Source organism: Saccopteryx leptura, chromosome 1, assembly GCF_036850995.1.
Source record: "Saccopteryx leptura isolate mSacLep1 chromosome 1, mSacLep1_pri_phased_curated, whole genome shotgun sequence".
Classification (NCBI taxonomy): domain Eukaryota; kingdom Metazoa; phylum Chordata; class Mammalia; order Chiroptera; family Emballonuridae; genus Saccopteryx; species Saccopteryx leptura.
The window spans coordinates 251,205,470-251,221,422 of NC_089503.1; the positions used below are offsets into that span (position 1 = coordinate 251,205,470).

Genomic DNA, 15,953 nt, shown 5'->3' on the forward strand with positions numbered 1-15,953 from the left:
GGTGTCTCTACGTAGACTCTATGAAGTGAGTTCCAGGCCCAGAAAAACAGCAAAAGCAGAAAAGAGGCACCGTGGTTGAAAATGGGACCAGCTGCAATGACTAATAACCCTGTTCTGGCACCCACCACTCAGTAGAAACCGTGACCCTGCAAGGACACACCTGGAAAGCTGAGGAACAGTCTGCTGGGACCCTGCAGTAAGACCTCCAGATAAAATACCTTCCAGCTGGAGGACCCAGTGCAGCTCTCTCTATGGAGCACGCCAGCACCTCCCACCCACCCCAACAGTTTCCTTGCCTCTCTCTCCTAAGCTCCAAGGGCCCTTCTTCTGTCTCTGCAACTTGTTCCCTGAGACCATTCCTTATTTGGCTCACTTCTTCTACCTCCGTGGCTTTCTGAATAAACTTTTAATTTAAAAAAAAAGAATAAAAAAAAAAAATAAATAATTTTTTTTTAAATTTTATTTATTGATTTTATAGAGAGGAAGGGAGAGAGAAACCTCCATTTATTGTTCCACTTACTTATGCCTTTATTGGTTGATTTTTATATGTGCCCTGACTGGGAAAAAACCCACAACCTTGGCATATCAGGATGATGCCTAACCAACTGAGTTACCCTACCTGGCCAGGGCAGAACCCATTTTTATCTTGTTCCTTAAATACAATCTCTATATGCTTTTCTTTTTTTCTTTTTTACAGAGACAGAGAGAGGGATAGATAGAGACAGACAGACAGGAATGGAGAGAGATGAGAAGCATCAATCATCAGTTTTTCGTTGCGAGACCTTAGTTGTTCATTGATTGCTTTCTCATATGTGCCTTGACCGCGGGCCTTCAGCAGACGGAGTGACCTATTGCTCAAGCCTGCGACCTTGGGTCCAAGCTGGTGAGCTTTGCTCAAACCAGATGAGCCCATGCTCAAGCTGGCGACCTCGGGGTCTCGAACCTGGGTCCTCTGTATCCCAGTCCCACGCTCTATCCACTGCGCCACTGCCTGGTCAGGCCCACCTACTGTCTTTAATCTGCATCAGATGCCAGGAAGTAGGAATGTTGTTGTCCAGAGGCATTGAGAGGTTGTCAGTTGCCTGATGTTACATATAGTGACCACCACACTCAGCTGTGATCAAACTTTGTTTCCAGACAATGCTTAGTATGTTGTTAGAGAGAGGTCATGAGCCAGCATCGTGGGATCACAGGGTCTTCCCTGTCTCTGACCAATGTGGGGCAGGCAACAAACTAGAGCTGGAATCAGATTCTGCTGCTTGATCACTGGGCAACCCCCTGGTTCCTTTGGTTGCTCATCTGTAATAATCCAACTTCTCCTCAGGGGTTTGGAAGATTTGATGAAGTAATGCAAGAATTAGCCCCCAGTGTCCCTGACCCAAGGATGCAGTCAGTATTACTGCTGTTGCTTTGCTGTCGTTACCCACAGTGAGCAACCTCTTTCCAGCCCCGGTAGGCCCCCCGCAGGCTCCTGCAGAGTCATCCTCATTTCCCTCAGGGTCTGCAGCAACCTCCCTGGCACAGCCCAAGAAGGATTCAGGCTGGGTGCCCACCCACAACACTACCAACAGGGAGCCCCCCAGGCAAGCGGCTACACAGGAACCAGAGGAAGCCAGCGGTGCCGGTAAGTAGGAGTGGCCGCTAAGAGGGATGGAGGCCTGGAGGCCTGGGCATGGGGTCTGGCTGTAGGAGCCCCTTGTGACACTACCCCTCCCCTCAGGTGGGCCCCAGGTGGGCATGCGATCCATCATGAAGTGGAAAGAGGAGCCTGCAGATCCCATCGCCCACCAGAGGAGCCTCCAGTTCGTGGGGGTCAATGGCGGGTGAGAGGAGCCCCCACTCTACTCCCCAGCTCTCATACCCCTGTTTGTTCCAAGAATGTACCAAGGATCGAGTCTAAGCCTCTCACTTTGATTCACTAATTTAACTAAAGCACAATAAGTAAGGAAGCTGAGGCCCAATGAGGCTGAATGTCTTTGCTGGAGTTCACACAGTGGTGGGATTCAAAGAATTGAACAACCGGTTCTCTGTCCTAGTGACTGTTTTAAGTATAAAAAATAATATACCAAAAGGTAGTTTATTATTTCCTGCATTTAATACTTAAATAAAAACAAAAAAAGAGGTATACAAAACTAGATTATAAGAAAGTTTTAAAATATTAATGAAAAATATTAAATAGCACCTGACAAAAAACAATAAAACTGTTATTTTAAGGCCTGACCAGGCAGTGGCGCAGTGGATAGAGTTTCAGACTGGGATGCCGAGGACCCAGGTTCAAGACCCCGAGGTCACCAGCTTGAGCGCGGGTTCATCTGGTTTGAGCAAAAGCTCACCAGCTTGGACCCAAGGTCACTGGCTCGAGCAAGGGGTTACTCGGTCTGCTGAAGGCCTGCAGTCAAGGCACATATGAGAAAGCAATCAATGAACACCTAAGGTGTCTCAATGTGCAACAAAAAAACTAATGATTGATGCTTCTCATCTCTCCATTCCTGTCTGTCTCTCCCTGTCTATCCCTCTCTCTGACTCTGTTGCTGTAAAAAAAAAAAAGGTTAAAAAAAACCTGTTGTTTTAAGGTATTTCCATATTGCTTCTTGATTGGCATCCTCACTTGCAGTTTTTCTCACCTATGATGGAATTAACATTACTATGGGCACTTAGAATTTGCTGTTACACAGATGAACATTAAAAAAGAGTAAGGAAGCCCTGGCCGGTTGGCTCAGCGGTAGAGCGTCGGCCTGGCGTGCGGGGGACCCGGGTTCGATTCCCGGCCAGGGCACATAGGAGAAGTGCCCATTTGCTTCTCCACCCCCACCCCCCTCCTTCCTCTCTGTCTCTCTCTTCCCCTCTCGCAGCAAAGGCTCCATTGAAGCAAAGATGGCCCGGGCGATGGGGATGGCTCCTTGGCCTCTGCCCCAGGCGCTAGAGTGGCTCTGGTCGCTGCAGAGCGACGCCCCGGAGGGGCAGAGCATCGCCTCCTGGTGGGCAGAGCGTCGCCCCTGGTGGGCGTGCCGGGTGGATCCCGGTCGGGCGCATGCGGGAGTCTGTCTGACTGTCTCTCCCTGTTTCCAACTTCAGAAAAATACAAAAAAAAAAAAAAGTAAGGAGTGTAAATTTGTGATTTTCTTTCTTTTTTTTGTGTGTGTGTGTTTTTCTGAAGCTGGAAACAGGGAGGCAGTCAGACAGACTCCTGCATGCGCCCGACCGGGATCCACCCGGCACGCCCACCAGGGCCGATGCTCTGCCCCTCCAGGGCGTCACTCTGTCACGACCAGAGCCACTCTAGCGCCTGGGGCAGAGGCCAAGGAGCCATCCCCAGCGCCCGGGCCATCTTTTGCTCCAATGGAGCCTTGCCTGCGGGAGGGGAAGAGAGAGACAGAGAAGAAAGAGAGGGGGAAGGGTGGAGAAGCAGATGGGCGCCTCTCCTGTGTGCCCTGGCTGGGAATCAAACCCGGGACTTCCGCACGCCAGGCCGACGCTCTACCGCTGAGCCAACCGGCCAGGGCCAAATTTGTGATTTCCACATTGGGCAGTTGCCCAGGCACCCACCTTAGAGAGAACCCTCATTACAAAGTGCCATTTTAACAACCGGTTCGCTGAACTCAACAAAAATTTAGGTATTGGTTCTGCTGAACCAATGCAAACCGGCTGAATCCCACCACTGAGTTCACATGGTGCTGAGGATCCTGCCCCAGAGTTCTGGCTCCAGAGCCTGTGCTGTAACCACGATGCTCATTCCGCCTTAGAAGGTGTCAGGCTCAGCTCTGCCCTGATGAAGCTCCAGGCCCTGCCGGGTGGTTCCAGCAGTGTGGTTGGAGCAACAGTGGGGATGATGGCGATGCTTAGGCCATTTAGGGTCTTGGGAGGCATGGTATTCCCCAGGGAAGTTGCTGAAGGAGGAGCATGTGTACTGCAAGACAGCAGGAGTTCTCGAAGGGAGAAGGGGGCGAGAGGGCTCCCCTGGTGGAGGGCCTGCCCTGAGTAAAGACTAAGGAAGCAGAGGCACGGGAAGCGATGGTCGGGGACAGTGTGGGGCTTCGAATGCCAGGAAGCTTAGACTTCATCCAGAGGAAGCAAGATGCAGGAGGGTCCCGGACATTTGAGGTGGGCCGAGGGTCTGAATCAGTAACCCACAAGTAAGAAGCAAAGTATGTGAGAGGTCCCGAAGGGTAGAAGGGAGAAGCAGTCCCTCCTTGCCCCCCCCCACCTCAGTGTGATCCTAGTCGTGGCTATTGTTTAATGAGCACTTACTGTGTGCCAGGTGCTGTACCCACATTCCTGTAGATCTGTTGAGGTCCATACTGGTATTATCCCCATTCAACATATGGGGGAACCGAGGTCCATTGACCAGAGACCCATGCCCCTCCCCCACCCCCTCACCACTCCCTGTCCCATCTGCAGCATCTCTCCCACCCTGCGCATTCCTCTTCCCCAGGTGTGAGTCCTCATCTGAGGACTCCAGCACGGCAGAGAACTTCTCCGACAATGAGAGCACAGAGAACGAGGCCCCAGAACCTGAGGCGAGGGTGCTGAGTGTGGCTGAAGCCCCCCAGCTCTGGCCCACAGGGACGGCAGTGGCCAGGAATAGCCGGGAGGAGTACCAACTATCTCGGGAGTCTCAGCACGTGCCCACACCTGAGGGGGCATCAGGATCGAATGTGGAGGAGGAGATTCGGTCAGTTTTCTGGGTGGGAGGCAGGGCCAGGGCTGTATGTGGGGTGACTTCAAATCCCACCGCCCAGGCCTTTTGAGTGAACACCCCATCAGTCATGCACACCTTAAGCTAAATTAGCAGAGAAGCACTTTCTTCTGGGCATTTTGAAGATCTGGAGGCTTTGATGAAGAGCCTGATGGGGACAGTTTGAGCTGTTGCATTGGGATTTAGAGGGCAGGTCAAGTCTTTGAGCCACCTACATTTTGGGGACATGTTTGCCCCACCTGTCTATCCTATGAATCTCTTTTTTTTCCTTGATGAAAAGTCTGATATTGGGAAAATATTCTCCATCTACCACTGACCACTTGGAAGAGACTGTAGCCTGTGTGTCTACTTTCTCTTGGAGTCTATTTGTTCTCCATGTCTGCCCCGGGGGTTATAGCATAAAAATTTGTTTCTGGTGAAGAGGACATCTGAGATTCCACCACTCAGGTGAGCCCTGGCAGGATTGGAGCATTGAGGCCCTCTGTGAGTACCCTAGCCGAATGCAGGAAGTAAGGAGGCTGAGGTGTTCTGAAGATAAACCCCCTCTCCCTGACAGGATGGAGCTAAGCCCCGACCTCATCTCAGCCTGCCTGGCCCTGGAAAAGTACCTGGACAACCCCAATGCCCTCACCGAGCGGGAGCTGGTACCGTGGGGCCCTGGGGCTGGGTGAGGGGCGGCTCCTTCCCCACACTCTGGTTTCTTACCTACAGTGTCTCCCTGTGCCAGCCTCAGGGGGACCCCAGGAGCCTGGGGGAGTGTGCTTAAGTCATGGCATTGGAGAGGGGCCAGAGAAGTGGGGAGTGGCCTGAGAATGATGGTGTTCTGGCAAACCTGGCCTTGGCTCCTGAGGGTCATATCCAGGATGGAGATGCTCACAACTTCAGGGAGTAGATCTTGGATTGCAGTGTCTACACTTCCCTCTAGAGCCCTTGTCCAAGATGGGGATACAACACTTGACTCCAGGGCCTCATTGGGGTGGGGTGGCCACACTCCTCCCTCATGGCTCTGGTTCAGGATAGGGATACCCATACTCCCCTCCTGGGCTTAGCCCTGGTCCCACCCTCACACCCCTCTCCTCTCCGGCCTGCATCCAGAAAGTGGCCTACACCACAGTGCTTCAGGAATGGCTGCGCCTGGCCTGCCGCAGTGATGCCCACCCTGAGCTTGTGCGGCGCCACCTGGTCACGTTTCGGGCCATGTCGTCACGGTTGCTGGACTATGTGGTCAACATTGCCGACAGCAATGGCAACACTGCGCTGCATTACTCTGTGTCCCATGCCAACTTCCCGGTGGTGCGGCAGCTGCTAGACAGCGGTGAGCCCAGCCAGGCAGGACAAGGGGGCCCTGGAGGAGGGGGCCCATTGCCAACCTGGTTAGGTAGTCTAATGGGGGGGACATGGCTCTTCTAGTTTAGTAGAGGAGATCCCATCATCACACTCTGGTGGAGGAGATGCAGGTCCTTCCTACAGCCCCAGTATTCTGGAAAGGCCAGCCATGGTCTTATAGAAGACATGTGGTTCTCCACCATCCACACAGACCCCTGTATAATGGAGTTCGCATCTCTGGAACCCTAGTCTGAGGGATGGACATGGCCTCTTAGAGTCTGGTGGAAATGGGGTGAGGGGTGGAAGAGGACATAGGGGTCCTCAGTCTGGGGCTCATTGAGACAATGTGGTGCTCAGTTCAACAGCAAATATTTTCCCTTCCCTAGTCTACTACGAAGACACAGATTCCTAGTCTGATAGAGAAGGTAGAGCCCACAGTTTGATGGAGGAGGCATAGGCCAGTCTGAAGGAGACTGGCTGTCCAGATGAACAACGGGGGCACAGCTCCTACTCTAAGCCCTAAATGGAGATGCCAGTGTCAGGGGCCCCAGTCTGAGGGAGGAGTGGGATGCCGCCACTTATAAGTGGCGTGGCTCCATTTTGAGGAGCCACTCATCTAACGGTGTCAGAATGGAGACAGATAACTTGGGGCAGGATGGGATTCTCAGTCTGAGAAAAGGGAGAAATTAGGTCACACATAGACTGATGGAGACACGATGCCCAGTGCCCATCATAGTAGAATGAACAAGGCTCCTAGTCTGATGGCAGAGATGTGTCCCTGTCCTTGGGGACCGTCCCCCCACCTTGTAGCAGGCCTGGCCAGCGTTAGCGGGGTCTGAGGGCTTGTGTCCTTCTGCCTCCTTCCCACAGGTGTCTGCCAGGTGGACAAGCAGAACCGTGCTGGCTACAGCCCCATCATGCTTACCGCCCTGGCCACCCTGAAAACCCAGGATGACATCGAGACTCTCGTGCAGCTCTTCCGGCTTGGAGATGTCAATGCCAAAGCCAGCCAGGTACAGGCCCTTGGTGCTACGGACTTGGGAAGCCTTTCCCATTAAATAAGTCCTGGCTGTGCGCCAAGCCCAAACATGATCCATTCCATGCCCAGGGGAGAATCCCTGCTGCACAGACAAGGAAACTGAGGCTCAGAGAAGCTGTCACTTCCTTAAGGTCAAATTAGAGGAGGCGGGATTTGAACCAAGGGGTCTAGCTTCAAAGCCTTGTTCTTTTGACCTGCCTGTCAGGCTGCCTCTGATGCAGGATCTTTCTGGTGGAAACGTGGTGAGGGATAGAAGAAGACATAGGGGTCTTCAACCTTCCTTAACCTGACACCATCGCACATGCTGCTTGGTAATTCATTGGGCAGCAAGTGGATGCCAGAAGCTCAAATGGTGGACAAGCAGGCACAGTCCCCAAACTCCTGAAGCTCACTAGTCAGCAGGGGCTCTGGGAGCCACTAGCACTTCAGGCGGTATGGCAGCTTGGAGTGGATTTGGACTTAGGGGCTGCAGGAAGCCACTAGAGGTGTTTCATCAGGGCAGTTGTGTGGCGCACTTTCTGATTTGAAATCTCCCTTCAGCTGCATGTTGGGGAGCAGAAGCTGGGAGACAATAAAAGCAACAGGGGCGTGGACTGGTGTGGAGCAGAAGAGTAGGGCAGTCAGACCCAGTGGGGACAGTGAGGAGGGAGGGAATTGCAAGGGCATGAGCACAGTGAAGGAGAGGAGCAGGGTGCTGCAATGGCACAGGACAGGAGCAGACTCTGCTTGCTTTTTACATTGATTTTATTTTTTAAATTAAAAATAGGTTTTTAGGCTGACTAGTGGTAGTGCAGTGGATAGAGCGTTGACCTGGGACAAATGAGTGTGGGCTCATTAGGCTTGAGCACAGGGTCGCTGGCTTGAGCATGGGATCATCAAAATGATCTGATCGTCACTGGCTTGAAGCCCAAGGTTGCTGGCTTGAACCCAAGGTCGCTGGCTTGGCTGGAGACCCTGGTCAAGGCACATATGAGAACAACTAAATGTGTCACAACCACAAGTTAATGCTTCTCATCTCTCTCCCTCGCTCTCTCAAAAAATAATAATAGTGTGTTTTTTTGTAGTTTACATTTTTATTTAATTGAGGTGAAATTAACATAACAATCCTTTTAAAGTGAACAATTCAATGTCATCTAGTACATTCAGTGTTGCACAACCATCACCTCTATTTACTTCCCGAACATTCCCATTTCCCCTAAAGGAAACCCTCCACGCATTAGCAGTCACTGTCCACTCTCCCTCCCCCGGCCCCTGAACAACCAGTCTGCTTTCTGCCTCTATGGATTCACCTATTATGGGTATATCATACAACTGGAGCCGTGTAGTATGTGTCCTTTCTGCCTCTATGGATTCACCTATTGTGGGTATATCATACAACTGGAGCCATGCGGTATGTGTCCTTTCTGCCTCTATGGATTCACCTGTTGTGGGTATATCATACAGCTGGAGCCATGTGGTATGTGTCCTTTCTGCCTCTATGGATTCACCTGTTGTGGGTATATCATACAACTGGAGCCATGTAGTATGTGTCCTTTCTGCCTCTATGGATTCACCTGTTGTGGGTATATCATACAACTGGAGCCATGTGGTATGTGTCCTTTCTGCCTCTATGGATTCACCTGTTGTGGGTATATCATACAACTGGGGCCATGCAGTATGTGTCCTTTCTGCCTCTATGGATTCACCTGTTGTGGGTATATCATACAACTGGAGCCATGCAGTATGTGTCCTTTAGCATCTGGCTTCTTTCACTGCACATGTTTTCAAAGTTCATCCATGGTGTAGTATACATTAATACTTCATTCCTTTTTAAGGCTGAATAATATATATATATTTTTTTTTTTTTTTAATTTCCTCTGAAGGAAATGAGTTTCTTTTCTTTTTTCTTTTTTTTTAATTTTTTTTTAATTTTTATTTATTCATTTTAGAGAGAGAGACAGAGAGAGGAGAGAGAGACAGGGGGGAGGAGCTGGAAGCATCAACTCCCATATGCGCCTTGACCAGGCAAGCCCAGGGTTTCGAACCGGCGACCTTAGCATTTCCAGGTCGAGGCTCCATCCACTGTGCCACCACAGGTCAGGCCTGAATAATATTTTATAGCATGGGTTTACCACAATTTATCTGTTCATCTACTGGTGAACACTTTTAATTTTTATTGAGGTTCAACTGACATACAGAAAAGTATACAAATCTTATTTTGTTAAATTTTTACATCTGTTTACACCTGTGAGTTAGGTGTGGGGGTGGGGAGGCAAGTGGCACCTCCCTGAGGAAGAGACATTTAAGCTGAGACCTGAGGGGTGAAAATGAGACAGCAGGAGGAGGAGGGATCAGCAAGTGCAAAGGCCCGGTGGTAGGAAGGTTTGAGATACAGAAGAAGGCCAGTGAGTGAGGGTGCTGTTAGCATCAGGTTACTCAGGAACCCTGTAAGATTCCAGAGCAGGGATGTCATGCCTTGGGGCCTGCAAAGTTCATAGGCCTTTTTCTGTCCTGCCCAGGCAGGGCAGACAGCTCTGATGCTGGCAGTCAGCCATGGGCGAGTAGATGTGGTCAAAGCTCTGCTGGCCTGCGAGGCAGACGTCAATGTGCAAGATGATGACGGCTCCACGGCCCTCATGTGTGCCTGCGAGCACGGCCACAAGGAGATCACGGGACTGCTGCTGGCCGTGCCCAGCTGCGACATCTCTCTCACTGACCGCGTAAGTCAACACTCAGGTGCACCTCGGGGAGGGCAGGAGCTCAGTGCTGGGTGTCATAGCAACAATGCTTTACAGGACGGGAGCACAGCCTTGATGGTGGCCTTGGACGCGGGGCAGAGTGAAATTGCGTCCATGCTGTACTCCCACATGAACATCAAGTGCTCGGTGAGTCTCAACTCTGTCAGGGCAGAGGGTGGGGGACTCTGGGAGGGGACAGATGTTTATGAAGAGCTGATGGTGTATTGGTCCCAAGCCAGGGACTTAATAGTCATCTGCTTGTTGAATCTTCATGGTGCCCATGAGGAAATGAGTCACAGAGAGCTGAGACTGTATGGTCATGGTCAGCATAACAGTATTTGAACCTGGATCTATCTGGTTCCAAGTGCATGTCCTTAATCATCATTCAGTCATTTGAGAAATATTTACAGAGCACCAACTGCCTCTGGCCCTATTCTAGGCCCTGGCAGTCACAGCACTGAAGGAAACAGGAAGAAAAAATCTGCCCTCATTGACCAGACATTCTAATAAAAGAGAAAATAAGCTAATTAGTGTATATCATAGCCAGGGGATGGGAAGTGTGGGGAAGAAATTTAAAACAGGATATGAGCCCTGGCCGGTTGGCTCAGTGGTAGAGCGTCGGCCTGGTGTGCAGGAGTCCTGGGTTCAATTCCTGGGCAGGGCACACAGGAGAAGCGCCCATCTGCTTCTCCACCCCTCCCTCTCTCCTTCCTCTCTGTCTCTCTCTTCCCCTCCCGCAGCCGAGGCTCCATTGGAGCAAAGATGGTCTGGGCGCTGAGAATGGCTCTGTGACCTCTGCCTCAGGTGCTAGGATGGCTCTGGATGCAACAGAGCAACGCCCCAGATGGACAGAGCATCGCCCCCTGGTGGGCATGCCGGGTGGATCCTGGTCGGACGCCTGCGGGAGTCTAACTGCCTCCCCATTTCCAGCTTTGGAAAAATGAAAAATAAATAAATAAATAAATAAATAAATAAATAAATAAATAAAACAGGATATGAAGGACAGTGAGTGATGGAGGAGCTACTTTCAACTTTGATGAAGTGGTGACATTTGAGCCAACACTTGAGGAAGTGACAGAGGAAATCATGTGGCTCTCTAGGCAGAAGGAACAAACGGTGCAAAGGCCCTGAAGCAGGAGCATTCCTGGTGTGTGTGTGGTGCATGGAGGAGCCCTAGCAGGAGGAGATGAGGGTAGGGAGGTGACGCCACACATCACACAGGGCATTGTGGGCCGCAGTGAAGACTTTGGCTTTTATTTAAAGCATGACAGTCTATTAAAGGCCTTGAGAAGTCTCGTTGTAAAGCAACCTAATCTAACTTGTGTTTAACCCAGCATTTTTCTTATTTGACCACAGAAATCTGAGTTTTATTTATTTTTATATTTTTTGTATTTTTCTGAAGTTGGAAACAGAAAAGGCAGTCAGACAGACTCCCGCATGCACCTGACTGGGATCCACCCGGCACGCCGACCAGGGGGCGATGGGGCGTCGCTCTGTTGCAACCAGAGCCATTCTAGCACCTGAGGCAGAGGCCACAGAGCCATCCTCAGCACCCGGGCCAACTTTGCTCCAATGGAGCCTTGGCTGTGGGAGGGAAAGAGAGAGACAGGAAGGAAAGGGGGAGGGGTGGAGAAGCAGATGGGCGCTTCTCCTGTGTGCCCTGGCCGGGGATCGAACCCGGGACTCCCGCACGCCAGGCCGACGCTCTACCACTGAGCCAACCGGCCAGGGCCAGAAATCTGAGTTTTAAAAGTATCTTGCCTGTTAGCAAAACACTCTTCCCAAAGGATAAGAGTAGGATAATATTGATACTAGTTGTGTCCTAAGTGCTTGATAGAGGAAAAAGTCCCTCTGGTCTGGTGTAGTAGACAAGCCCTTCCATTCTAATGGGGGATCTGGCCACTCCCTGTAGGTCCTCAAAGCAATACCCATTTTTTTTTTAAGTGAGAGGAGGAGATAATGAGACAGACTCCCGCACGCGCCCCAGCTGGGGTCTACCTGGCAACCCCCATCTGGGGCCAATGCTCGAATCACCTGAGCTGTCCTCAACACTTGGGCCAATGCTTGAACCAGTCAAGCCACTGGCTATGGGAAGGAAAGAGGGAGAGAAGGGGGAAGCAGAGGGGGAGAGAAGCAAATGGTTGTTGCTTCTCTTGTGTGCCCTGACCAGGGATCGAATCCAGGACGTCCGCATGCGAAGCTGATGCTCTATCCACTGAGCCAACCAGCCAGGGCCTCAAAGTGATACCCTTGTATGATGGAGGAGATAGTATGCTAAGTGCCTACAAGGCATGATTTCTTGAACCTTCCACAATGATCCGATTTGTTTGCATAAAGTACTATTATTTACATTTTTTAGGTGGTGAAGCCTTTTTTAGGCTTAGAATGGCTACATCCCTGGTTCAAGGTCTCACAACCAGGAAGGGGCAGAGGCCCTGGGGCATTCTAATGAAAGCCCAACATCTAGAGCAGGGGTCCCCAAACTTTTTACACAGGGGACCAGTTGACTGTCCCTCAGACTGTTGGAGGGCCGCCACATACAATGCTCCTCTCACTGACCACCAATGAAAGAGGTGCCCCTTCTGGAAGTGCGGCGGGGCTGGATAAATGGCCTCAGGGGGCCGCATGTGGCCCGAGGGCCGTAGTTTGGGGACGCCTGGAGCCTCGCTGTCCCTTCCTCCTCAGCCCCACCTTGTCCTTGCCCCGGCTGCCCCGAGGCACATCTGGGGTTGGGTTAAGGGTAGCATGATAGGGGGTGTGGACCACAGCCATTCTTCAAATGGTCCAAGAGAGGGAAGGTTGCAGAGACCTACACCATCTGTCTTCACTGGCTCCCAGGTTCTTCTGAGGCTCTGAGGTTTTCTGGCTTCAGTATATCTTGGGATCAGCTTTGGACCTTAGTTCCCTCAACTGGAAGATGGGGGTGATGAGGCCGGTGCTGCCTTGTGATCTGATCTGTGCTCCTGCCCCCAGGGACTCCTGAGGGAGGAACACCAATCTTCCATTATTGTCTACCTGGACCACTACTGTTGGCTCTGCCCTGGTCCCACCTGCTCCCGCCCCCACGTCCCCTCCAGTCTGTTCTCTCCACAGCAGCAAGAGGCCATCCCTTCTCTACTCACAGCCCTCTGTGGCTCCCACCTCAATTGGAGAAAAAGCCAGTCGTCTTTAAAGCCCTTCAGGCCCTGAACAACTGCCCTCACCTGCACCCCACTCTCCTTTGTCTCCCCCCACCCCACCCCCAACTCACGGAGCTCTTGCCACACCGGCCTCAGCACTGCTCCTGCTTCAGAGCCTTTGCATGGTCCCTTTCCTCTGCCCGAAATGCCCTGGGCTGGCCCCTCTCAGCATCACTCAGCTCAGACCTTCCTCCCTAACCACCCACTGTCCACTTTCATTCCCATCCATCCCTTCTCCCTGATGACAGTCCTCTATTGCATTTATTGATTGCTTCTTTGAGGCATCTCCCCTAAAACCATCACCGCCTTGAGGCCAGAAAATCACAGCCTCTTGGTCATTCACTGCAGCCACACGGCTAGCCAACAGAGCCAGCACCTCACAGGCAAGGATGCCAAACAAGGAATTCTGCTTCTCATTTCAGTTTGCCCCAATGGCAGATGACGAAAGTCCTGTATCGTCCTCCGCAGAAGAGTAGCCATGATGGGGAAACAGAGACACCTCCTCTTAGGCGCCAATCAGCCCCGGAGTGAACCATTCTTCTCCCTTGTTCCTCGTCCCTGGTCTCCTCCCTGGCCAACCCCACACCCACCAAGGCCTAAGTCTCAAAGGCAAGTGGGTTTTTCTTCTGCTTCCCAGGGGGAGCCCCCAACAGTGACAAGACTCCAGCTTAAAGCGGGTTCTCCCCCACCCCCGTACTCCAGTTCAAAGCAGCCACAGTGCAGACCAAAGCTACGTTCTCATAGAAATTGGCACCAGTGGCTGGTGCTCGGGCGTGGGTTTATGAAGAACACTGAGAACAATCTACTGGCAACGATGACTGGAGGAGAAGGAGAGGAAAAAATACTGTATTTTTGAATCATCGTCGGGGGCGGGGGATATTTGTTGCCCGATTTGAAAGTCACTGGAATTGCATATTTTCATTTTAATCCTGAATGTCATTTTGCACGGGTGGCATCTGGAGTGGCTTAACTCCCCCCTACCCCCCACATTTAATTGTCTGGTATGTAATAGTGTTTATGCCCCCCCCCTCCCTCCAGACAGCTTTCTTGGGGGAATTTTGATCTCTTCACAAAATGGATTCTGTCCTTGTCACCTGGAGTAGGAAATTTAGTCCTTTCTTCTGCTTTCTCACTGCCTCTGCCAAGTGTCACCCCCATTCAAGTACGGGGAGGGGCGATGGCTCAAGACCCAGCAGCTGAGATGTGTAAGTAGTTCAAGAAGTTGCCCCGAAATCTGAACCCTTCCCATATGGAGGCCCCAGCAAATATTAATTTTCCTAGAAAATCCTTCAGACCTAGAGACACAGAAAATGAATCTTGTTCCCAGAGCGGCTGCTGAGTCCTTGGGCTTAGAACCGGGGTTACTGGTTGTCCTGATCCTCCCCAGACTCCAGAATTTCTCTCTTCAAAGGAAAGAAAACAGGCCATGTACTTGTTGGCAGAGCATGGGGCCGGCTCCAGAAACCCCATGTGTGCTCGATTAAAAGTTGGCTGCCCCCGGAGGGCTCCCAGCACAAACCTAAAGAGGCAGGGCTTTGCTGAAAACCAAACAAGGGGGGCCAGCTGGGTTTTTTTTTTTAACCTACAGGCTTTCCGGAGCTGCCTGGAACAAAGCCTGCTGGAAATGGGGCTCGCCAGACACTCACAGTTTCCTTAATGGCCTGTTTTGTCCCCAGAATCTCAACATAGTATTCTTTCCTGTTCTTTCCTTTTGTTAACCAAAAAAGGAAAGGGGCTAGGTTCCGATCCTCCACAAGTGCCTTTGTGACAAGAGTATAAGACCCCTAGCTACTGGGTGTCCCGCCTTCCTTGTCCAGTTCTGGGCCGGGCTGCCAGGGTTGACCACAGGGGGAGAGAGCAGGCCCTCTGCTCACAGGGCCATTCAACAGAGTGAAAGGCTGGCTTTCCTCTGACAGAAGTGGCTTTCTTGGCTTGATGGAATCTGGCTTGCTTTGATTTGGATCGAAGGGATCAAAAGAGCTTGGATGGTCAAAGGAGGGAGGCAGCCCAGACAGAGAGAGAGAGAGAGAGAGAGAGAGTTTGTGTGTGTGTAAGTTGGAGAAAAAAACAAAACCAAAGCTGCGTGAGGGTGACCACTGGTATCCGATGGAAGGCTGCAGCTTCGGGCAGCTCTGAGAAGTGGTAAAGAGTTATGTGCCCGTATATCCTGGCCCAGAGCCAGGCTCTGTGTTTATTTTAAGCTTCTAGAAGCAGCTCATTGACCCCTGCACACACACACCTCAGTACATCCATATTTGTCCCTGTGTCCCCCTCTCTCCTGGTACCCACTGGGCTTGGTGTGTAGGCTGCAGGGGCCCAGCCTTTGTCCCCATTCTCTTCTCATGTGTATTCATGACCTTTAACTTTACTTTCCAACCACGGTACGTCCATAAAGACAGTATTACATTTAAATGAAGTATTCCTTTTTGTAATCATTTTTTAGGCAGTAAAGGAATTTAATAAAGCTACTTTATGATAATGTCAACATCTGTCTGATCTTTGTTTCAGTATAGTCCTCTTTAAGCTTTAAAATCGGTACCTTTTTTAGAATTTACTTTTTTTTTGACAGACAGAGAGAGAATCAGAGAGAGGGACAGATAGGGACAGACAGACAGGAAGGGAGAGAGATGAGAAGCATCAATTCTTCATTGCAGCTCCTTAGTTGTTCAGTGATTGCTTTTTCATCTGTGCCTTGACTAGGGGGCTGCACCAGAGCTAGTGACCCTTTGCTCAAGCCAGTGACCTTGGAGTCATGTCTATGATCCCATGCTCAAGCTAGAGACCCCTCACTCAAGCTGGTGAGCCTGTGCTCAAGCTGGCAACCTTGGGGTTTTGAACCTGGGCTGTCCATGTCCCAACCCAACATTCTAACAACTGCACCACCACCTGATTAGGCTAGAATTTACTTATTTTGAACAGTGTTCAAAGCTGTGTTCAAAGAAAAGTGACAAGACTATTATAATAAAGTCTCTTATGCTCTATCCTAGCCCGGTCCC

General features: G+C 51.1%; 1 protein-coding gene across 6 annotated transcripts in view; it reads left to right on the forward strand.

Annotated features, from left to right (window-relative positions):
- KANK2 (KN motif and ankyrin repeat domains 2) overlaps nt 1-15,442 on the forward strand; it is a 31,395-nt gene extending 15,953 nt beyond the window's left edge. For 5 of the 6 annotated variants that reach the window (XM_066345937.1, XM_066345948.1, XM_066345921.1 and 2 more), the window contains 9 exons: nt 1,448-1,624; nt 1,721-1,823; nt 4,433-4,672; nt 5,253-5,340; nt 5,792-6,011; nt 6,893-7,035; nt 9,560-9,760; nt 9,836-9,925; nt 13,380-15,442. In XM_066345937.1, the coding sequence (XP_066202034.1) occupies nt 1,448-1,624; nt 1,721-1,823; nt 4,433-4,672; nt 5,253-5,340; nt 5,792-6,011; nt 6,893-7,035; nt 9,560-9,760; nt 9,836-9,925; nt 13,380-13,433 (1,316 nt within the window). In that variant the 3' untranslated portion in view covers nt 13,434-15,442. The remainder of the gene's footprint in view (nt 1-1,447; nt 1,625-1,720; nt 1,824-4,432; nt 4,673-5,252; nt 5,341-5,791; nt 6,012-6,892; nt 7,036-9,559; nt 9,761-9,835; nt 9,926-13,379) is intronic. The other variant, XM_066345956.1, reaches the window with a different exon arrangement.
- Nucleotides 15,443-15,953: the final 511 nt, after the last annotated feature.